This window comes from Chelonia mydas, chromosome 3, assembly GCF_015237465.2.
Source record: "Chelonia mydas isolate rCheMyd1 chromosome 3, rCheMyd1.pri.v2, whole genome shotgun sequence".
Classification (NCBI taxonomy): domain Eukaryota; kingdom Metazoa; phylum Chordata; order Testudines; family Cheloniidae; genus Chelonia; species Chelonia mydas.
Genome location: NC_057851.1, coordinates 202,611,323 through 202,635,733, shown reverse-complemented (window position 1 = coordinate 202,635,733; position 24,411 = coordinate 202,611,323). Strand labels below are relative to the sequence as shown.

Genomic DNA, 24,411 nt, shown 5'->3' with positions numbered 1-24,411 from the left:
ACTCTATGCTTTCTTTCATCTATAGTGCCACTCCCCCACCAGTACGACCTACTTTGTCCTTCCAATATATTTTGTACGCTGGTATTACTATGTCCCATTGATTGTTTTCATTCCACCAAGTTTCTGTGATGCCTATTTTATCAATATTCTCATTTAATATGTGGCACGCTAGTTCACCCATCTTCGTGTTTAGACTTCTAGCAATTGTATATAAACACTAAAAATTGTCATTTTTTTTTATCTGTCTGCCATTATGTGATGTAATTGAATGGGACTCTCTTTCATTTGACTGTTCAATAGGGATCAGTCCTGCAAAGTGCTAAACTGCTGCTGGAAGTGCAAAGTGCCATCAAGTCCAGGGATTAGGTGGATTGTAAAATCCTACAGCACAAATTTCTAATGGCTGGGAACTGCAAAAGCAAATGCTTGTTTTCTAAGGGCAGAGTGCATTCTTTGGGTCTGATTTTCCACTTGTGTACACTATTGTAATTCAGGAATAGTTCCTCTGCATTCAGTGACAGAGGCTGGAAAAGGGGGTGGCATAGAAGCTGTTGCAACACTGTCTCTGTGTCACCCAAAGATCCCTGTATGGTGACCCTCCCAGGGCCAGGTATATTGACTTTAAGATTCATTCTGTCTCTGCACTAGTGCAGATTGCCCTTAAAGCAATTAAGGATTGGGGCCAAAGCATATACTAGAACAGAGGTGGGCAAACTATGGCCTGCAGGCCACATCTGGCCTGCGGGACTGTCCTGCCCGGCCCTTGAGCTCCCGGCCAGGGAGGCTGTTCCCCCTCCCCCGCAGCCTCAGCTCGCCGCGCCGCCAGCTCTCTGGCCCACCGCTCCTGCTGGGCAGCGCGACGACGTGGCTGGCTCCAGCCGGGCGGTGGGGCTGCAAGCTCCTGCTTCTCTGAGTGGCATAGTATGGGGAGTGGGGAGGTTGGATAAGGAGCAGGGGGTCCTGGAGGGCAGTCAGGAGACAGGGAGCAGGGAGCGGTTGGATGGGGCGGAGGTTCTGGGTGGGACGGTCAGGGGACAGAGAGCAGGGGGCAGTTGTATAGGCGTGGGAGTCCCGGGGGGCCTGTTGGGGTGTGGTTGTGGATAGGGATCGGGGCAGTCAGGGGACAAGGAACAGAGGGGGTTGGATGGGTCAGGGGTTCTGGGCGGGGCGGTCAGGGGATGGGGAACGGGGGGTTGGATAGGGGTGGGAGTCCTGAGGGGCTTGGCTGGGGGTGGGGGATAGGGGTCGGGACAGTCAGGGGACAGGGAGCGGGGGGGGGTTGGATAGAGGGTGGGGTCCTGGGGGGTGGTTAGGGTCGAGGGGTCCTGAGTGGGAGCGGTCAGCACAGAGAGGGAAGTAAATTGCACCAGGAAAAGGGCTGGCACAGATTACTTCCCCTGTGGAGCGAGGGACTGAATTGGGGTTCTCAGAATCAGTTTTTTCCCGGCTCTGCTCTTGGACTGCTGGCCTTTACTCAGGCTGGATTGCAGTGTGCCAGTCCAGCCTAAAGTTACCAGTTCCGTATCCCAGTTTGAACTAAGGCACCACAGCACATGTGGTCCCTCTCCTGTGGCTGTTGCTTGCAGCCTGCATTCCAGTTAGCATGAGGACATATGGAGTCAGGCATGCAAAAGGGATTGTTATCAGCAAAGTTGACTGTATTTATAGCAACGGAGGTAAGTACTTTTTTCTTGGAAGCTAGTTCAAATGTCTCTTTATCCAAAAAGATCGATGAAGGAATGGGCCAAAACAAACAGCTTTGTGCAGACTTTCATCTCTGCCCTTACCAGCTAGATTTAAATAGTTTTATTAGATGACATAGGACTAACTGCCATAAAGATGAATTGACTCCTCTGGGGCCTTAGCCGACGCCAACTGTTGCTAGGAGGGACAAGCTGTCATTGTTGAGCTACCGGAGAAAGCAGGTGACAAGCAAGATAACTTAGGAGACTGGGGACAAAAGACAGAGTGATGAATTTGAAACAGAGGATGGGGATTATAAGTTCTCTCATTGGTGAGCATGTCCTGTCTCATAGGCCACTGGAGAGCATTGCTTCTCTTAGGGATGCAGTGTGGTGCAGTAGGCAGGGCACTGGACTGAAAGCTAGGGGTCCTTGCACTGTCACTGAGCTGCACCGTGCCTCAGTTTCCCCAACTGTAAAATGGAGATAATGAGATTTGCCTTTTTTCAAGCACTTTTACAGCACTTTCCATCCATGTACCTAAAGGAGCTCAGCCTTGTTGTGACATGTAAGAAGCTAGTTGTTAGAGGCAATAGCCCATCTGAAGAAGCCGGCTGTTAGAGTGAGACAAGACATCAGGAGCAAGAGAGAGAGAGCTTGATGATCCCTGGGGAGGGAAGCCAGTGTAGTGAGAGCCACCTGTCAGCAGTCCAACTGCATGTTTTGGGTAAGGGACTCAATCCTGTCAGGTGCTTTTTGATCTCAACTCCCGTGGAGATCATTGGATACAGAGAGTGCTCAGCACCTTGCCTGTTCATTTTCAAAAGCATGGTGTAGATCAGGATTTAAAGATGTGATGTTAGCACATGTTAGCCAACAGGTTATAAAAGTCTAGTGTAGAGAAGGCACATTGCCTTTACCACATGCAGGTTGAGTCAATGTCTTGTTAAGGTGACCAGCTCAGCATAGGTTAATGGCAGAGGGTGGAATCCTGGCCCCACTGAAGTCAATGGCAAAACTTCCATTGGCTGAAATGGGGCCAGAATTTCCATAGGGGTCCTTGTTTACACTAGCCTTCTAAAATGTGTGAGTTCAAATATATTAACTTCACATCTTTAAATTCCATCTACATGAGGTCAAAATGACCAGCTCACTGATGATGCATGTATAATAAACATTACTTTGCTAATTGGCTGAATCCTTTTGTTGACCATTGGGATGAGTCATAAGTTTAACTGCTTTTCTCTTAACTTGTAAATTTAGAACAAAGCCCACGGGGGACACTTCAGTAAAACTGGGGGTTTTGGTTTTGCTCTTCAAACAGAGTAACGGAGTAGAGCTGACCAAAAAATATCTGTAAATACTCGTTAGAACGTCTAAATGAATCCACTTCTTAGGCCATGTTTATATCCCTTTTGTGTTTGCTTTGTGCAAACATTAGAACGCTCTAGTGCAGTGGTTCTCAAAGCCGGTCTGTCGCTTGTGCCCGGAAAGCCCCTGGTGCACCGGACCAGTTTGTTTACCTGCCGCATCTGCAGGTTCGGCCGATCGCGGCTCCAACTGGCCGCGGTTCGCCGCTCCAGACCAATGGGGCCTGTGGAAAGGGTGGCCAGCATGTCTCTTGGCCCGCACCGCTTCCCGCAGCCCCCATTGGCCTGGAGCGGCGAACTGCGGCCAGTGGGAGTTGCGATCGGCCAAACCTGCAGACGTGGCAGGTAAACAAACCGGTCCGGCGTGCTAAGGGCTTTCCTTGAAGAAGCGGCGGACCAGCTTTGAGAACCACTGCTCTAGTGTATTGGCTCAAATGTTTATGGAAAGTTTGAAAACAGATATCAGCATTTGTTTTCATTCCCTCCTGCTCACTTCTGTGGTTATGTAGTCTGAGTCACAACCTAGTTAGTTCTAAGTGAATAAAAATATGTACCTAGGGAGGTCTGTAAGGTGGAGAAATAAAAACACTTACAATTCACAAATTTGGGATCAGATTGTGGAGACTTTACTCACTAGTGCAAAGTTGCTCACCTGAGTAGTACCATTGATTTGAATGGGACTACTTGTTCGAGTAACCACTCACCCAGGGGAGTCAGGGGTTCATAATCTGGCCCTGCAGTGTGCATCGTATTTAAGTAATGATGAAATCTTAACACAAGTGAAAAAGGGTATGGCTAAAGTCACAGGCCAGCCAATTCACTGGAAGGGGATGTGGCTTTCTGTTGATCACATTTTTTTTCCAGGAACTCTGCAAGCACATGTTCAGCTTTTCAAAACAAGGAGAAGTAGCCAGCAATAGTAGTGAACAAGTTGTTCCTGAGAGCAGCTGCAGTAAGCATTTCCGCAGAATGCTGGCCTGGCCTACATGGAATTCTGTACAGCAACAGAGCAGGATCCCTATTGTAGTGGTTGGATGCAGCTAAGAGTAGACTGCTGACTTGCTGCACTGCCTTTTGCATGTATAGTCAGGGGTAACCTGTTTTATGCAAGAATATAGAAAGGTGGAAACAGAAACACACATTTGTAATACATCAGATTAAGCTTTGTAGTGTCCTCCTGGAAAGGTCTTGCTTAAAAATGGTATAAAAAAGATTCTCTTTTTACACAGGTACAAAGAAACATATCCTATTACAGAGGTTAAAGGGATACTTTCAGCTAATTTGGGCCAAAAATGAACTTTTGCTTAAAACAAAAAAGTTTTACAAACTCTAATATTACCAGATTTTTTCATGTTAACATAAACATTAAAAACATTTTGTTTTGTATATCTACATTAATTTTCTTGTGATGTTTACAACTGAGCACTTCCTTGTTGGGCTGAATTGACTTGAAACTGACTAGAAATGAAAGTGGAACTATCTAGTTTATCTTCATTGATCAAGATGAGTAAGACAAACTAACAGAATTAATAGCAGAAAAGTAAATTGCATTTTACAAAACATTCAGTTTTAATAATCTAACATAGTAGTAACCCGAGTAAAGGAGATTTTTTTAAATAGATAAGTATTTCAGCTTCACAGTGTCCCTTTAGAGACCTGGTGCCAGTCTTGTCACTGAACAAATTATGGAACTCTTTACATTCTCTATGAGTTGGTATTAGAGAGTGTTAAGGCAGAGTTTTCATCTTTAAAGTGAAATCCATAAAGATTTAAAGTGAAAATGCACTACATACCTATTTTTAAAATTAGGTTCTTAGATTGAGGCTGTCATTCCAAAGAATCAGATTTAAAACAGTAGTATGTCTTGTACTGAGTTTTATTTCCATTTCAATTTGACTTTGCTGATCACAAAGGTCAGTAACACAGAGCTATTATGCATTATTAAAAATTTAAGGCATTTTAGCTTCACTGTAGTGACTAAAACAAATGAAGGCTAATTTGGGATGCCATTCTGTAAGGGCAAATTTGGGGGCATTATTTCAAGTGATTTAACTTGAAAATATCCAACAGTTGATGAAGTACTCAAAATGTATTCACCTGACCAGTTGCACTTGCACAGTTTGATCATTTAGGGTAAAGCTCTGCACACATTGCTCCTTCTGAATTCACTCACATGTGAAATCAGAATTTTGCCCTGGTAGGGCCCAAAACTTATTGTAATATTCCTAAGAACAGATGTGGGATAATTCTGCAGCACTTTGCTTATAATGACTCCTGCCTTTGACACAACGCCATGATGTTTGGGAGTGTTAAATTTTTAGTAAGAAAAAAGGATTTATAACCAATTACAAACTTTTATAGGTAAAAGAAAAACAGTGGCAGGGGGCAGTTGGTTAGGAGCTAGAGTTACCCTTCCAATACAAAGATTTAACAGGTTGCTTTTCCTTTTATTAACTTTGTACATGGGAGTCAAACCAAGACTATAATCTGTGGATCCTCAGGCAAGTAGTGGCAGCCTTTAGATCCTGAATGAGGAAATTGGGCTGTGTATTACATTCCCATCCATGCCCTATTTCAACGTGGAGGAACTGGCTGGGTGGAGAACTTCCTTCAGCTCAAATCCTGCTGGTGCATGGAAAGATGGGATCAACATGTGAGATGTTGAGCCAGCTTGGGTTCAAAAGTTCAGGTCCCAAGAAAGTGGTGTCAAAGTCAGATTCAGGACTCACATAATTTGTCAGACCACTCTGTTTATTAGCAAAGCGCCTTGCTAATGCACCCAGATGTGAGCCCCTCTCTGAGGCCCAAGATAACTTATTTATACAGCTAAGCCAATTTAACATAAGAGACAAAAGAAAGCAGAAACTGACAAATATACATACATATCTTATTTGCATACTAACATTTACCAATCTCCTAGCTCAGTAGGAGCTCTAAGTTAATTAGTTTGAGGACCCATTGTCTCACACACCTTAATGTTTCTCTTCCTGACAACTATATTTCAACAAACCCTTCAAGTAGCATTTCTTTAATGAATTATAATTTCAATATAATTCATTCTACTTTCACAATCTCTCCTTTTGGTCAAGCTACGCAATGACCAACAGTGACTGGGTTCCACATATCAGGCGTTCTTTATCTCTTTGTTCATCAGTGATATTTAAAATCATCAAATTAGCGCTCTGGTTTGGGGCAGCTATCTGTGTAGCATGCCTGACACAATTTTGGATACAACAGGAAAGTAACTGAAAACATACAAAAATGATTAGGATTCCAAACAGGAGAGTTAGGGCTCCCTGAAACAACCAGTTTCCTATGCCAGAGAAATTGAAAAGGTTACTTAGCCACTTCCATAAAGAACTTGGCTCTTCGTGGGGAAGATATGCAATTTGTTCTAAGTGGCTAGCATGATCTGTTACCTCATTGGTGTTGTCTGGTATATACACACAGCAGTCTGTTCCAATGAGAGCACAAGTCCCTCCTTTTGCCACCAGCACTATGTCCAATGCCTGACGGTTTTGGAGGGCCATCTGTCGGATTGCCCCTGTTTCTTTGGCTAGGGCTCTTAAACTTTCTCCGGTTTCATTTGCCATTATTTCAACTACTGCTTGTAACCTTAGGAGCCTTTTTTGCATGGTGTATTACTCCCCCTAATGGTATGAAGGAACCGCCAATGGCCTCTTCCCAGGTTAAGGGGCTTATGTTATTTACATACCATTGGGCATCTGTTAAGTCCCTTCTTTTTCGCCTGAAATTGCAGAGGCATTCTCGAGGGAAGGTTCCTAGCACTCGGAATTGTGGGAAGAGTCGGGCAGGATAACAGATTCCTGACCAATTAGCTGGTAGTGTGGTATATGCTCTGGTCCCACACACCCAGTGATGGCCTATTAAGGCCGGGAAGGGTCGGTTGCACCCATTTGTCATATAGGTGTTTGCAAAGGAGGAGTAGTATCCCCTAAAGGGTACAGGGTAATTCTCCTTACGAGGAGTGGTGTTATTTGCATGACATTGAAGTTTGTATTGTTTTCACTAAGGTTACTGTAGGGGGAACGTGAGATTGATTTCTCTGTTTGATCCCAGGTTGAGAAAAAATTCATATCTCCATACCCGGCCCGCCACTTTTTAGTTTTGTTTGAATAATCCCATACACCATTGGCCACAATATGCTGAAGGCAATGGCTTTTCCCCAGATCCAGCCCTGTCCCATTACACACCCAACACCAATGACCTTTTCCCTCCACCACACTTATCCATTGAGATGCATTTATTCCCACCGCTTCCCAAGTGTCACTGCTGTTCCATATTTTGTTAAATGGACGAGGCCCTCCAGTGAGGTCTGGGGACTTGAGTGGGACAGCCAGGACAGGAACACCAGTTTGAGAGTGGGCTGGGATGTGGATGCAGACCCAGCAATTAGAAATATTAAGGGTCTGAGCTATCCACACCTGCTGCTGGATAAAAGAATTGTCATCGTGGTCTCCCCAGACCGTAAGATACCAGCAGCCAAGGAACAGGCAGAGGCGCATGTTGGAGGCAAGGCTCTTCTGGTTCTGACAACCTCAACTGAGGGAACCGCAGTCACGGTTTTACGCTCACCAGGCAGTAGGCGCGAGGCTCGCTACTGCTTTTTTTTGTTTTTTGTTCTTCGTCTGCTTCTGGCAACCCTTACGAGAGCGTAGATTGTAAGGTATTGCAGACTGTTCCTCTACGTCTTCTTCTGGAGTCAAAATCGACTCTGCGTTGTCCTGAGGTGACGATTGGTTCTCTGGGGATGGTGCTGCCTTACACTGTGAAGCATGTATCCACGCTGCGATGCCAGATAGTTTAACAGCCCTCTGTGTAGTAAGCAGTACCTGATGAAGACCCTTCCACCGGGGCTCCAAGGCGTGCTTTCGATGATGGCGCCATACGTAGACCCAATCACCTGGCTCGAGGTTGTGGCAAGCGTCGGAGGGCCAGGCGACTCGAACCTGTGAATGGAAGTGACTTACAGCTTGTATTAGTCCCTTGCAATACTGAAGGAGCGCACTGTGAGTCAAGTTCAAATCTGGAACGGGAGTAATGGTCGTCATAGCTCGCATAGGGCGTCCCATAACAATTTCAAAGGGACTTAATTTATGCCTTTGGGATGGAGTGGATCTCTTGTCCATAAGGACTAATGGTAAGGGTACTGGCCAGCTTAATCCTGTAGAGTTACAAATTTTAGCAAGCTTATTCTTAAGTACACCATTTTGTCTTTCAACTGCACCTGCACTCTGTGGGTGGTAGGGACAGTGCAACAGGTGTTTGATATGCGATATACGGTCCAGGTGTTGAACAAGTTGTCCAGTAAAATGTGTACCCCGATCACTGGACAGAATAGCAGGAATTCCCTTGGCAGACATAATATGAGTTAACAAACATTTGGCAACAGACAGTGAGTCAGCCTTGCGACAAGGAAAGGCTTCAATCCAACCAGAGAATAAACATACCATAACCAATATAAATTCATATTGTTGACACTTAGACATTTGTACAAAATCAAGTTGCCAATGCAAGAACGGTGCTTGAGGCAGGCCCCGGAACCCCTGGGCCACTTTTACAGGTTTACCAATATTATGGCTTTGGCAAATGGTACAGGCTGCACAGTGGCGGGCTGCAAAAGAGCTAAAATGGGGGGCCCACCATCCTGTCTTAGTTACAGCAGAGACCATCCCCTCCTTTCCGACATGCGAAACACCGTGTAGCAGGGCGGCCAGAGACAGGTAGAGTGAAAAGGGGGCTACAAAGGCACCAGTAGGCGAGTGTCAAAGAGAATCGGGATGTAGAGAGCAACCTTGGGCAACCCAGGATTCTCTCTCGGTTTCTGGGGCAGAGTCTTGGAGCAGAGTGAGGTCAGTGAGGGACCAGGAGGGTAAGAGGAGAGCGGAGAACAAGGGAATCAGACATTTCGACTAGGCGCGCTGCAGCAGCCACAGCACGCAGGCAGGGGGGTAAGCCTTGGGCAACAGGGTCTAAAGTGGCAGAGAAATAAGCCACTGGGCGGTTCTTTTCTCCGTGCATCTGAGTGAGAACTCCAAGTGCACACCCAGATTGTTCGTGGCAGAAAAGGGTAAAAGGCTTAGAATAGTCAGGCAGCCTTAAGGCAGGGGCAGAAGCCAAACCCTGTTTGAGGGAAACAATGGCAGAATTGGCCTCAGGGGGCCATGGCATGGGGTCAGGCACAGAGAATCGAGTAAAAAGAAAAGGAGTACTTGTGGCACCTTAGAGACTAACCAATTTATTTGAGCATGAGCTTTCGTGAGCTCATGCTCAAAGAGAATCGAGTGAGTTCCTGGAGAGGTTTTGCAAGGGAGGCATATTGGGGAATCCATTGTCTGCAAAATCCAGCCATGCCTAAAAACTTCTGGACCTGGCTTGGGGAGCGGGGTCGGGGAAAGCTAAGGATAGCTTGGACGCGGGTGGGAGAAAGTGCACGGGAACCCTGGGAGAGGAGAAAGCCGAGGTATGTGACAGAAGCTTGACAGAGTTGTAGTTCAGAGCGAGAAGCTTTGTGACTCTTATTTGCTAGGGCAGTAAGGAGCACTATAGAGTCAGTTTCAGAGGCAGACAATGAAGGGGAACAGAGGAGTAGATCATCTACATATTGGACTAGTGTGGACCTGGACAGGAAAACAAGGTCAGCAAGGTCTCGGGCTAATGCTTGGGAAAAATATTACGGGCTTTCAGTATACCCCTGGAGCAGTGTGGTCCGTGTGTACTGTTGCCCCTTGTAAGAAAAGGCAAACAGGAACTGGGAGTCAGGGTGAACCGGGAGAGAAAAGAAAGCAGAGCACAAATCAACAACAGTAAAATGAGTTGCATCTGGTGGGATAGAAGCCAGAATCTTTGAGAGAGGCAAGTTTTGATTCTGTCCACCTATGATTTGCCTCTTCCCACCACTGCATGAAACAATCAACCTCTCCTTTTGCCAATTTAATTGTAGGTTGGCCGAGTTTGTCTTTTAAGACGTCTACTCGGTCTTTGTCCCAAGATCCTAACAATGGCCACTGAATTTTGGGATTCTCCTGAGTTAGCCTTTTGCATTCCCATACACATCTTCCCCCCCCCACCCCCCAAGGTCAGCCTTTTGAAGCCATCCCCCACCCATGTCATGAGGTTTTCTGTTCCTTAAAACACAACAATGCTAGCAACAAGACAAACACCACAGACAAACAACACAAAACATAGATCCATGGTATTCTGAGTTTTTCTTCCACTGGCGCCAGCTTGCTTGTAGAGTCTAAAAACAAAAGAAACAATTTCCACCCCCCTGGTGGGGACAGATTATTGCTTAATAATAATACCACTTTCTTTTACAAATTTCCTTGCTAATTGCAGGAAAAACAGAAGAATTACCTCCAGGCTGTACTTATTTTGTTCTATAGTCAGGCTCTTCTATAGTCAGGCTAGTGAATTACCCCACTCACTGATCATTTATGAATTCATGAGGTGGTGTACCTCAGTTTCCCTTCTTGTGCAACAGACCATGTTTGCAGTAGTTTCTCTGCTGTACCAAGCTATAAGTTTATTCTCAGGTAATAGCGGAGACACAGCTTCAGATTTTAGCACTATTCACACACACAAAATTCTCTTTTGCCTAACATCCCTTGCGCTGTGATTACTCTTTTACACAACTGTACCCCGATTACACTTCCATCTTGTACAACTAGACACAACCAGGAGCAGCCAAGTTAAGTTCCAATAGAAACCCCTTACATCCTTTAGTGATTTTGATTACATTACCCAATAGTCAAACAATTTTGATCAGATTCTCTCTCTGCCTGCTGCCTGCAGCAGTCCCTTATAGACCATTTCTGTGGGAAAAGGGCCCATTTCCCCTCAGAATAGCTGTAAAGGCTTCTGGGGACAGAAGCGTAGTGCTGGGAGTAGTCACTCTACCTGACCCCCTTAGCCTAGACCATTTTTCCAGAAATTTACAGGAGTCCGGACTCTTCCTAAAATACATAAACCTAGCCGGCGTTCCTTTAGGGAACTGTCCTGACTTTGCCAGCAGGAGAGTGAATTTGTATGTGTGTGTGTGGGGTGGGGGGGGGGAAGGGTGAGAAAACCTGGATTTGTGCTGGAAATGGCTCTACTTGAGGATCACTTTAGATAAGCTGTTGCCAGCGGGGGAGTGAGGTGGGAGGAAGTTTTGTTTCATGGTCTCTGTGTGTATATAATGTCTTCTGCAGTTTCCACGATATGCTATGCATCCGATGAAGTGAGCTGTAGCTCACGAAAGCTCATGCTCAAATAAACTGGTTAGTCTCTAAGGTGCCACAAGTACTCCTTTTCTTTTTACGAATACAGACTAACACGGCTGTTACTCTGAAACCTGTCCTGACTTAGAGTCTGGTTACCCATACAGGAGGACTTTACACACCAATCACACAAGAAGGAAAGTCGGGTTCGTCAGAGCGATGCCCGGTGCAACACACAAAAGGAGCCCACAGGCTACTGCCTCAATCGCCCTTGCTTTCACATCAAGGGCTTTACCCAAGGCGCGGTGCGGCTGTGATTGTGCAGATTTCACTCACTCAGACCGTGGGGAGAGGAACCCTTTGGTCAGCCGATCCCCGGACGGAGACGGCGCCCAGACTCAAACACACCACAGGGAGGACGGATAGACACAGAGACAAGACAGTCCTCAGTCCGGACAAAACACAGAAATAATTACCTGACCAGATTCCTGATGTCTGATCCCGGGATCCCTACCAGAACAGAGTGGGAACCAACAGGTTCGATGGCGTAGACTGTGGTCATGCACCCTTCCGTTCTGGTGGAGGACCGCTCGGGCCAAATGCCCAGGTGCCAGCTTGCCACGGCCGTCCTAAGAACAGGCAGGAGTCACACGGCCCCAGAGAAGACGGTTGCCATCTCGGTGGAACCTCCAAATTGTCAAAGTCAGATTCAGGACTCACATAATTTGTCAGACACTCTGTTTATTAGCAAAGCGCCTTGCTAATGCACCCAGATGTGAGCCCCTCTCTGAGGCCCAAGATAACTTATTTATACAGCTAAGCCAAAGCCAATTTAACATAAGAGACAAAAGAAAGCAGAAACTGACAAATATACATACATATCTTATTTGCATACTAACAATCTCCTAGCTCAGTAGGAGCTCTAAGTTAATTAGTTTGAGGACCCATTGTCTCACACACCTTAATGTTTCTCTTCCTGACAACTATATTTCAACAAACCCTTCAAGTAGCATTTCTTTAATGAATTATAAATTCAATATAGTTCATTCTGCTTTCACAGTGGCTTGCATACCTTGTGCCTAAAGATGATTCAGACTAACAAAAAGAAAAGGAGTACTTGTGGCACCTTAGAGACTAACAAATTTATTTGAGCAAAGCTTTTGTGAGCTACAGCTCACTTCATCGGATGCATGCAGTGGAAAATACAGTAGGGGGATTTTATATACACAGAGAACATGAAACAATAGGTGTTACCATACACAGTGTAAGGAGAGTGATCAGGTAAGGTAAGCTATTACCAGAAGGAGAGAAAAAAAACAAAACAAAAACCTTTTGTAGTGATAATCAAGATGAGCCATTTCCAGCAGTTGACAAGAACGTGTGAGGAACAGTTTCGGGGGGGGGGGGGGGGAATAAACATGGGGAAATAGTTTTACTTTGTGTAATGACACATCCACTTCCAGTCTTTATTCAAGCCTAATTTAATGGTGTCCAGTTTGCAAATTAATTCCAATTCAGCAGCACTTGCTACCCAAGATCCATAAACCTGGAAATCCTGGGCGCCCCATCATCTCAGGCATTGGCACCTTGACAGCAGGATTGTCTGGCTATGTAGACTCCCTCCTCAAGCCCTACGCAACCAGCACTCCTAGCTATCTTCGAGACACCACTGACTTCCTGAGGAAACTACAACCCATCGGTGACCTTCCTGAAAACACCATCCTGGCCACTATGGATGTAGAAGCCCTCTACACCAACATTCCACACAAAGATGGACTACAAGCTGTCAGGAACAGTATCCCCGATAATGTTATGGCAAACCTGGTGGCTGAACTTTGTGACTTTGTCCTCACCCATAACTATTTCACATTTGGGGACAATGTATACCTTCAAATCAGTGGCACTGCTTTGGGTACCCGCATGGCCCCACAGTATGCCAACATTTCTATGGCTGACTTAGAACAACGCTTCCTCAGCTCTCGTCCCCTAATGCCCCTACTCTACTTGCGCTATATTGATGACATCTTCAACATCTGGACCCATGGAAAAGAAGCCCTTGAGGAATTCCACCATGATTTCAACCATTTCCATCCCACCATCAACCTCAGCCTGGACCAGTCCACACAAGAGATCCACTTCCTGGACACTATGGTGCTAATAAGCGATGGTCACATAAACACCACCCTATACCGGAAACCTACTGACTGCAATTCCTACCTACATGCCTCCAGCTTTCACCCTGACCACACCACACGATCCATTGTCTTCAGCCAAGCTCTACGATACAACCACATTTGCTCCAACCCCTCAGACAGAGACAAACACCTACAAGATCTCTATTAAGCGTTCTTACAACTACAATACTCACCTGCTGAAGTGAAGAAACAGATTGACAGAGCCAGAAGAGTACCCAGAAGTTACCTACTACAGGACGGGCCCAACAAAGAAAATTACAGAACGCCACCAGCCGTCACCTTCAGCCCCCAACTAAAACCTCTCCAGCGCATCGTCAAGGATCTACAACCTATCCTGAAGGACGACCCATCACTCTCACAGATCTTGGGAGACAGGCCAGTCCATGCTTACAGACAGCCCCCTAACCTGAAGCAAATACTCACCGGCAACCACACACCACACAACAAAACCACTAACTGAGGAACCTATCCTTGCAACAAAGCCCATTGCCAACTGTGTCCACATATCTATTCAGGGGAACATCGTCATAGGGCCTAATCACATCAGCAACACTATCAGAGGCTCATTCATCTGCACATCTACCAATGTGATATATGCCATCATGTGCCAGCAATGCCCCTCTGCCATGTACATTGGCCAAACCAGACAGTGTCTACGTAAAAGAATAAATGGACACAAATCAGACGTCAAGAATTATAACATTCAAAAACCAGTCAGAGAACACTTCAATCTCTCTGGTCACTCGATTACAGACCTAAAAGTGGCAATATTACAACAAAAAAACTTCAAAAACAGACTCCAAGGAGAGACTGCTGAATTGGAATTAATTTGCAAACTGGACACCATTACATTAGGCTTGAATAAAGACTGGGAGTGGATGTGTCATTACACAAAGTAAAACTATTTCCCCATGCTTATTCCCCCCCCCGCCCCCAACTGTTCCTCACACGTTCTTGTCAACTGCTGGAAATGGTCCACCTTGATTATCACTACAAAAGGTTTTTTTTGTTTTTTTTTCCCTCTCCTGCTGGTAATAGCTCATCTGAAGTGATCACTCTCCTTACATTGTGTATGATAACACCCATTTTTTCATGTTCTCTGTGTATATAAAATCCCCCTATTCTATTTTCCACTGCATGCATCCGATGAAGTGAGCTGTAGCTCACGAAAACTTATGCTCAAATAAATTTGTTAGTCTCTAAGGTGCCACGAGTACTCCTTTTCTTTTTGAGGATATAGACTAACACGGCTGCTACTCTGAAACCTGTCAGACTAACAAGTTAGTGTTATAACATTCTAAACTACAGTAGTGTAACTATATATGGGATCAAATTTATTAGGAAAACGATCTAAGTACATTTCTTTTGCAAGATACCACATCTAGAAAGAGTATTTGATGTCTCGTGAAAATAACTAGCCTCTTTCCTTTAGAGAACTGTAGATGATCTTTCTGTGGTTAAAGATAACACCAGAGTTACTGGAGAACGTTTCAATAAGATAGGAGAACAGTCATAGGCATGGTGAGAGCACAGCCACATGCTGATAACAGCCAGCTTTTCCAGGGGCCCTTTAGCACTGGTGGCTCTGTCAGCCGTTTGTTCCAGGTATTGGGTGGTGGGTTTTGAGGACCTTGGGAGGGGAAGGAACAGAAGGATATGATTCAGGAAGTTTTTAATAGAGGTACTATAGAGACAAGAGGAAAAACGTTTGCATTCATTAGGTTATGATTTTAGCAGGAGCACTGGCTCAGATAATGACTTGCTGGCTGAGTTCAACAGTTTTCTGTGCTTTTGCTAGCAGATGTTGCTGCGATTAATAGGGCCAGCTTTGAGAGCTTGCACAGCATTTGTCAAGCATTCAGAAGAGAAGGAAAGCAAACAATAATTTTTCAAGGAAGAAAGTGATGATTATCCCAGCAGCCCTGCTTCCTTCTGGCATGGTGCTTCCACACACGAAGCCTGAACCAGAGCCCTTTGAAATCAATGGAAAGACTTGGAAGCCCATACCCATGGCCATGGAGCCAGCTGTGAGAGCAGTGCTGTTGCTTCTTAGCAGGCAGGAATGTGCACGTTAGCTCCCTCCTGCTAATATTCCTAATAGTGCCATGTCAAATTCAATGAAAGAATAGGCTAGCCATGCGGCACCCTGTTGGAGGGCATCTGAGTGTTGCTAGCATGGCTCTTCAGTTATAGATTCAACTCCTACAGGGTCAGTTTTTAATTTTTTAAAAATTTAATTGATTTCCCCCAATTCCTTCACCTCTGCCAGAGACTGACAGTATGTGTGGTTTAGAAGGAGCCTGAGCCTAGAGACAGTTGGTTTGGGTAACAAGTTGCTTACTTCCTCTCCCAGATCGTTACTGCAGATATTAGATAAGACCAGACCTAGCCCTGGTCCCTGAGGTAAGCCACGAGAAATACCCTCCCCCAAATGGACATGTAAGCGTTCGTTTGTTTATGGCCAGTTAGCCATGCTGTTATCCAGGCTAGTGGCAATTCATTTTTCAAGTAACATTTTGTGAGACCATTATTTCAGTTTTGTGCTGGTGTCAGTCCTTCATTTCAACTAATTCTTCAAACTTCTTGTCTTTATTTTTCTTGCTAAAGACGAATTTTTGAAGAGAGAGTTCAGAATCTCATCCCTTTTGGGGTCATCATTAATTTTATCCCCATCTTCGTCTATGAATGGACCTGTTGTCTCCCGGGTCTTCTCTTTTTTACATCTGTAAAAGCCCTTCATATTCTCCTTAGCCCCTTTTGCTAGCAGGGGTTCATTTGCCTTTGCTGTCCTTATCTTCTCTCTGCAGACTGCAACTGACTCTGTGAATTTGGTTGCCTCCCCTTTTCTCGTTTCTAGTACAGGTTTTGTTTTATTAACTACAGCGTTTTGAGCAGCCCTATTATGAAGCCTCATTGTCCAGCTCTTAACTCTTGGAATCAGCTTTTTCAGAGGAACTGCAGTCTATTGTGCCATAAACTGGAGTGCCTTTAAGGTTTCCCCAGCTGTATCTCAGATTGGTGAATATTAATACTTCCTCTTTTTACACCATACTCACTAAATGTTTGACTTTCCCAAAAATCTAACACCCTTTCTTCGATTTCCTGAATTCAAGGAGCTTGTGATCACAGGTCCCAAGCTTCCTTATTATTTTGTCACTTCCTCTGTAGATCTAGATGGCTTCTCTTGCCTTCCCTCTGCATAGGAATAATTTAGATGTTTGACTGGCCGATAGAGAGTCAAATTCCCCTACAAATACACTGTCTTGCAGATGAGAACCTTGCAAGTTGCTCCAAGATTCGCCTCTCGTGGTTTATAGTAGATCCTACAGCGTCCCCACCACACCCTGCATTGTCAGTTAACTCCCTTGCAGTGTAAAAGTTTTTGATCTTCAAAACTCCACCCCCTACATCCTTTCTTCCTCTATAAATATTGTACCCATCTGTACGGATATTTCGCTTTCGAGAATCATCCCTCTGGGGTTCTGTTATGCCCACTTGTTCATAACCTTCATAATTTAGTTTAGCTTTGAGTGGTTCTTGTTTGGTTCCCATGCTCCTTTTGTGTGCAGACGGGTAAAATCAGGTCTGGGGTAAATGCCACTCTCCCACATAGATGCCTCTTTCCTCTCCAGGGCTGTTGTGATGGAACTCTGGTCTGCACAGCCTGAGGGAGCAGGTTGACGTTGCCAGCAAGAAAAGCAAGAAAGTAAGAAATAGCTACTGTATCCAGCTTTTCCCCCCGCCTTTAAGTCCTTTGGGATTTACAGTGCTTAAAACAGTGTACGTTATTCCCCTTCCATGATTTTTCAGTCCCACAGAGGATGTCTGCTTGTGGGAGAGGCAGGTGCTTTGTAGCCTAGGTGAGAAACACAAGACTTGCAGAGGTAGCTTCCTGACAGACAGGGATTTTATTTAAGTTTCTTCCTTGTAGATTCCAGCTGCCCCACCTTCTAATAGCCACCTCCCCTCCAGGTCTCTTCCATCATGGACCTCACGTCCAAGAAGGGATAACGTGACAGAGTGACAGTGACTTAGCAGCCGTGGGTCTGTCCTCCTCGTCTGTGCTTTTAAGGGGCAAAGTTAACAGGTCAATGGAATAAAGAGCCTAAAGTTCTGTAACTGTTCCTTAATGCTTATTAACTCATTGAAGCTCCGTCATTAAGCAAATAACTCTAGATCTGTCATGAGAGTTCCTGTGTGTTTCTACAGTTGCTGTTCCTGAGAGCTAAGTAAATAAACAAGCATTTAAACAATTAGAATATAACTTCTGAATTAGGGCTTTTTTGGCATTTCTATTCAGGACAAGCAGGTAGTGTACTAATAAGAATAGACATATTTTTATTCTCATTTTCCATTGTGGTTAAGTGGTTGTCATCCTGCTTGCCCACAACCATCTGCTTGAGGCTCATTTCCTCCTGTACAGCCCAGCTGATCAGCAAAAACAGTTTCTGTTTGTCTTGCTACATTTTATGTTTGATTTATTATCATAGCTCTCAAGTGTTAAAGAAGATTTGAACTGTACCTAGAAGCCTGATGTGACATTTTGACTTAGTGTTAGAGTGACAGTAATTTGTGCCATGAGTCCTGATGGTTGTGTTTATTTAAAAATTGCATTGAAACAAGGACTCTGAAACCAAATGATCTGAATAAACAAACTGCACACTGGTTGCATTCTGTGTCCACATGGGCACACCTGCACACAGCACTGTCTGTATGCCTATATAGCACACATTTCTATGGGGCCTTTCTGCATAGAGCAGTGGTCTCCAACCTTTTTATGCTCAAGATCACTTTTCGAATTTAAGGACAACCCAGAATCTACCCCCTCCTTCCCCAAGGCCACGTCTCGCTCACTCCATTCCGCCCCCTCACGGTTCCCCGTTCCTGGCCAATGGGAGCTGCGAGGGCAGTGCTTGCAGGCAGGAGCAGCATGCTAAGACCCCTGCCCCTCCTCACGGGGCCATGCTGGCTGCTTCTAGGAGCGGCGTGGGGCGTGGCAGGCAGGGAGCCTGCCTTAGCAGCAGCCCAGCAGCATCACCGGAGACCACAATCGACTAGGAGAGTCCCCAGGATTGACCAGTCGATCGGGATCGACCGGTTGGGGACCACTGGCATAGAGCATCATAAAGTGAACTATAGATAGGGTTATTTATTCCCATTATGTGACATTTTAGAACAAGAAGTAAAAAGAATATGGGCGCTCATTGCACAGGAAGTCAATGAGGCTTAGTAAGAACGTAGCAAGATTAAGGGGAAAAAAGTTGGGCATTTATATGGATAACAAGAATATTCTGAGTTAGAAAACTTATTGCTAACAAAAATTTTGGAAGGGATATTAAACGTTGTGCTTTCAGATTTAAGCCAGCTGCTATTAGCAGTCTCTAGCTATTAGAGATCAGGATGAGACCTAATGTAAGGGGCAGATTACCCCACATCTGCTGGTCTATACTATTATGTTGACCACTTTTACAAGTCTAGGATATATTTTTGTACAAAGCATGCCTTGTGAGGTATCATTTGAAAATTCATGATCTGCTGAACATTATTATCCTGGTAAAATATGTGTATCAACATTGTATGTAAAGTTATGAGATTCTGCTGTGTAGCATTGTTATAACATGCTCCAATGTTAAGAAAAGCAGGCCCAAACAGAGACAAAGACACACTGACACCCAGCCAGGTGTTACAGAGCTATCACTTGCTTAAGCTGCCATTCTGCAGGAACAGGAAGGTGTGAATAAGAAATTTACATTTAATCACAGGGACAGTTCAACCCTCATATCCACAAGAGACTACTTGTTGCTTGCACCCCAGTGCGGGGAGGGGTAATTCTCAAGGTGCGGGGAAGGGTATAAAAATGGAGGACACACACAACACAAATGACCTCTCTCCTCCTTCATCTCTGCTCATGACATCAACGACTCTCAAAGAACTGAACTAAGGGGGTGAGGTCCCAGGCTGAAAGGAGACCCAGCCTGTGAAATTTATTGCAGCATATGGTGAGATAAAATCTTTGCTTTTAAATTCACATAGGTTGTTAAGTTAAGTATTAGCTGCATTTTACTCTTTTATTTTCTTTTGTAACCAGTTCTGACTTGTATGCATCATCACTTGTAATCACTTAAAATCTATCTTTCTGTAGTTAATTAACTTATCTTATTGTTTTATCTTAACCAGCGTGTTTGGACTAGTGTGGGAAACTCCATTTGGAATAACAAGGGTGGTGCATGTAGCATTTTCCTTTGATGAAATGAGGGACTTGCCATGAGCTTGCCCTGTCCAGCACGCTACTGAACAAGACGTACATTTCTGGGGGACAAGGCTGGGATCAAGAATTTGAAGGTGTCTCCCCGTATATAGTTAATGAATGACTGATCAGAGTGCTCATGTATTTATCTGGGAATGAATTTGCTGGGTTGGGGGGAGGGGGATCTAGGAGTACAGAACACAATTGCCCATTTTGGATTTGAGGCTAATTTTCCTGTTCCTTGAAAAAATCTCATGGGATTTTTAATGACCACTGATCGTTATTCTGTCTTCCCCTTTTCCCTCTGTGCGTCTGCATCCCATCCACCTCCTTCCCATGCAGATGGAGGTGCTATCTTAAAATATTAGGGGACCAAGCTATTTCCAGCCTCACAGGATTCCTCTTGTGATGCTCCCATTAGCTGTATACATCCCACATGGTGCTAGAAATGTCGTGCTACCAGGAGTGCTGTGCATGGCTGAGGCTTGGTCTGCACTTGAAAGTTGTATGGGCATACCTGTGTCAGCCAGGGGTGTGAAAAACTGGCCAGCATAGCCGTGCTAATATAGCCCCCAGTGTAGATGCAGCTATGTCCGCGGAAGACTGCTTCTGTCAATGTAGCTGTGTCATTTGGGGAGGTGGTGTTCCTACATCGATAACACCCCTTCTGTTGGTGTAGGCTGCATCTGCACTCCTGGGCTGGGCTGCCATAGTCTCCAGGGTAATATAGACCTACCCTTAGCAAGGTTGTGTGGCCTGTCCACATTAATTCATAATGAGGTGTGGTCTGTGTAGAAAAGAGTGAGTTAGTTTTTGCTGACGAGTGGAAGAGTGGCAAGGGAGAGTAGGACAGAGTCAGTTTTTCTTTTTAATGGTTGGATGCAAAATATCTTGAGCTTCTGTCAAAAAAAAATATTGAAGCCATCCCTGGACCTAATGTGGTGATAGGGGGAGCTGTGCTGCAGAGACGGGGGTGGGTGAGTTACTAGAGGGGACTTTCCTCTCTGAGTCAGCACTAACCCCAGCGTACCAGTGCGGTGCTAGGGGAGATAAGATCTTTTACACCCACAGACACCAAGATCCAATGAATTTCAGAACCTAGGAGAGAGTTTTCATCACATGTGATCTCCCTGCCATGCCCCAGGGCTGTTGTTTCCTGCGTTTCAGCAGCTCAAAGCTCCTGGTGCCTTCAGGGGGCCCCAGAGCTTTCCCTAGCCCTCTGGCTACTTGGTCATGCTAGCTCCTTTACCAATACCACATCCTGGAATAATCTGGGTTGCTCTTGGAGTTCTTCAATCCAAGCACTAAACCATGCTGAGACCTGTTTTGTTTGTGAACCATGATAACACCTTGCCCCAAGGTGTGGCTGTTCTGGTCTGTTCTCCACAATACAGATGCTGAAGGAAATGCATGAGAAATTGCAATCTGTGAAGCGCACAATGCTGTCTTTTTTGTTTGACAGAGGACCATTTCTGCCATTAACCCAATGCATCACGTGGACAGGCAGTGTGAATAGTGCATTTATTCTTATTCGGTGCTTTTGGCTTTCTTTCTACAAGGAACTGGATTGTGGTTTTGTTCTTGTGACAATGACCCCCTGTACCACCATTCCAAATAATGTCATACCATAATGAAATTATACATTGTAAGGAGCATGACCCAGTTGTTGATCACACTCTTGTAAAATATACCATTCAGACTAGTCTCTCAGGGGTATATTTCACTCTGCCTCTACTCTCATACATGTAAAATAAATGCAGTGTTTATCCTTGCAGCTTAGACATTTCTGAAATATCAAGTAGTTACTGCAGTTCTGCTCCAAGATGCCAAAGTTTTTTGTTTAAGTGAATTTATGGCCTGATTTTCAGAGGTTTTGAGCAGCCAGAGCTTCCACTGAAGTCAATGAGAGCTGTGCCGCTCAGCAGCGCTGAAAATCGGGCCGTACTTGAAGAGCCAAATATAGTAATAGGCTTGCAGCTACTGCAATTGCTGCATTGCTTAGGCAACCTGGCAAAACACAAAGACACATTACCGTCCATTCTACTGCCACCTACATTGTTCCACTGATATTATTCAAAGGTTCATTCATATATTCAAAGGCCAGAAGGGACCATTGTGATCATCTAGTCTCATCTCTTGTATAATATAGGCCAGAGAACTGCACCAAAACAATCACTAGAGCAGATCTTTTAGAAAAAAATCATCCAGTCTTGTTTTAAAAATTGTCAGTGATGGTTAATTACTCTCACCATTAAAAATTAACTCCTTATTTCCACTCTGAATTTGTCTAGCTTCAGCTTCCAGCCAGTGAATCATGTTAGACCTTTCTCTGGTAGATTGAAGAGCCCATTATTCAATATTTGTTCCCCCTTTAGCTCCATATAGTCATCCCTTAATCTTCTCTTCGTTAAAATAAACAGATTGAGCTCTTTGATTCTGTCACTATAGGCGTGTTCTCTAATCCTTTAATCGTTCTCGTGGCTCTTTTCTGAAGTGTCTCCGCTTTTTCAGTATGCTACCCTATACAGACAGAGGAGTTTCAACTTTTGTTTTTGTCGCAATTAAGTCTCTGCTCCCCTGAGGTGATTTTGAAAAGTAAACACATTCTGTTGTCTCTTAATGCAGTTTGGATGCTTAGGACCATATACTTGATCTGCATATGGAGCTCCCATTGACTTTATCACCAATACAGATGCCCATCTGGATTAAAGACAGTGTACAATAATGCTTTCTCTGATGAAAGCATGTCCTGTAAACGTCATTGAAGGGCTGCAGTGCACTTTCTAGAGAGATGGAGGCAGCCTGAAATGTTGAAGACCAAGGCAGCTTATTCTGGGAGTGTCTCTCCTAAGTCCCATGGCCAGGTGTTCTGCCTCTGCAGAAAACGGAAGGTGTTTGTGAGAATAGCAGATGCTAGTGGGGACTAAATTTAGCTGCTTGGCAAACCACTGTTTTTTGTTTTTTTGTTTTTTAAAATCATTATCTTATCCAGATGGTGAATTGCATTGAGGAATGAGTGGGCAGCTTGGAACAGTGAACTGGCATAAACCAAAATCCATATAAAAACATATTAGCTTGATTAAAAATCTTGTAGCCTGATGTGCAGGAGATCAGACTAGATGATCATGATGGTCCCCTCTGGCCTTAAAATCTGTAAGTCTAAATATGGTACCCTATCATTAAAGAGAATCTGTGTCCGAATGAACCCTGTAACCACAAGACCAATCCATTTCTTGCCTCCACATATCTATGTATAGCCTCCTCTTCGTTATTTTGTGGCTGTCTCCTCAGCTTCTCTTCTGAGTGCTGCATTGGTTACGTGCAAGTGTTGATTTTGGCTAGGAGCTGAGAAAGCTGGGAGATTGCGCTGTTTACATCAGATACAAAGGAGATACAGATCTGGGCATAGACTGAGAACTGCTGGCACTTCAGCCTGTGCTGTCTCACCAGCTCCCCAACGGCCTCATATAGGGTATGTCTACACTGCAAGTAAGGTGATTGTAGCACTGGTAGGCATACCTCTCCTGGTGTTAATTCAGATAGCACAGGTAACAATAGCAGTGAAGACAGCGTGGCATGGGCTTCAGTTGCCCGAGTACAAGCCAACCAGGGACCTGGGTACCTACTCAGTGGGGTTGCTAGCCTCTGCTGAAGTCCACGCCACCACCTTTCTGACTATTATTACCTGGGCTAGCTAGATATAAAGTTAGCTTGGGTATGCCTACCCATGATACAGTCACGTCTTCCCGTGTGGTATAGCCATCCCCAGAGAAGCTGGAAAGTATGGGGGAGAAGATTGAACCTTGTGGGACTATACAGATAAGAGCTTTGAGGATGGATGAGCAGTTGCCCATTATGACCCTCTGGGTTCAGGTTCCTACGTTTGTAGACCTAAACCTTTAATTAGGAGTAAATGAATGTAAAGCAGCTTGCAGGTGAAAATGACAAGAAACTCTCTTTCTGTGCTGCAGGGAACTTCTGGACATGACCTGCCGTCTTGCCAACACACTGAAGAAATACGGAATACAAAAAGGGGACAGGGTTGCAATCTATATGCCTGCGACCCCACTGGCTGTGGCGGCCATGTTGGCTTGTGCCAGAATTGGTGCTGTTCATACAGTGGTCTTTGCTGGATTCAGTGCAGAATCTTTAGCTGGGAGGATCATTGATTGTAAGTAGTTTTAAAATGATGCACAAGCATATTAGGAAAGTGCTTTGCTCCTTGGAGGATTGATCCTTTGATCCAGATTCAACATTCAGCTTTCAAAGAAAGGCACACCCAGAATATGGTTGGCTTATTCTCCTCTTGCTGGGCAGTTCAGTTCTCTCCATAGCAGAAGCATCAGAGTACTATCACTGCGTTGGCTCTCTATGTTCCTGATTGTCATGAACGGCTGTGGGTTTAATAAGCTTTTAAAATCACTGTAACATTCAATCAATTTTTAATGGCTGTCAAATAATGTTTAAACCATAGGGAAAACTGAGATCTCTTGAGGGGAAGGGGAGCTGGTTATGTTCTCTTATAGTGAAGTGACAGTATCCTAGTGCATTCTTGTGAAGTGCTAACTCTGCAGTGTGTAATTATTTATTTGTATTTCTGAAGTGCCTAACGGCCCCAATTAAAGATCAGGGCCCCATTGTGTTAATCATGGTATAAGCATATATCGACAGTTGCTACCCCGAAGAGGTTATAAT

General features: G+C 44.7%; 1 protein-coding gene across 5 annotated transcripts in view; it reads left to right on the top strand.

The window, feature by feature from the left end:
* ACSS1 (acyl-CoA synthetase short chain family member 1) overlaps positions 1-24,411 on the top strand; it is an 80,175-nt gene that overhangs the window by 17,875 nt on the left and 37,889 nt on the right. For 4 of the 5 annotated variants that reach the window (XR_006290008.1, XM_043544209.1, XM_037896362.2 and 1 more), the window contains one exon: positions 23,688-23,887. Coding sequence is in view for 4 of the 5 variants with exons in the window: in XM_043544209.1 (XP_043400144.1) it covers positions 23,688-23,887 (200 nt within the window). In the remaining variant the exon portion in view is untranslated. Of the gene's footprint in view, positions 1-17,103; positions 17,176-23,687; positions 23,888-24,411 lie in introns of those variants that run through there. The other variant, XM_037896363.2, reaches the window with a different exon arrangement.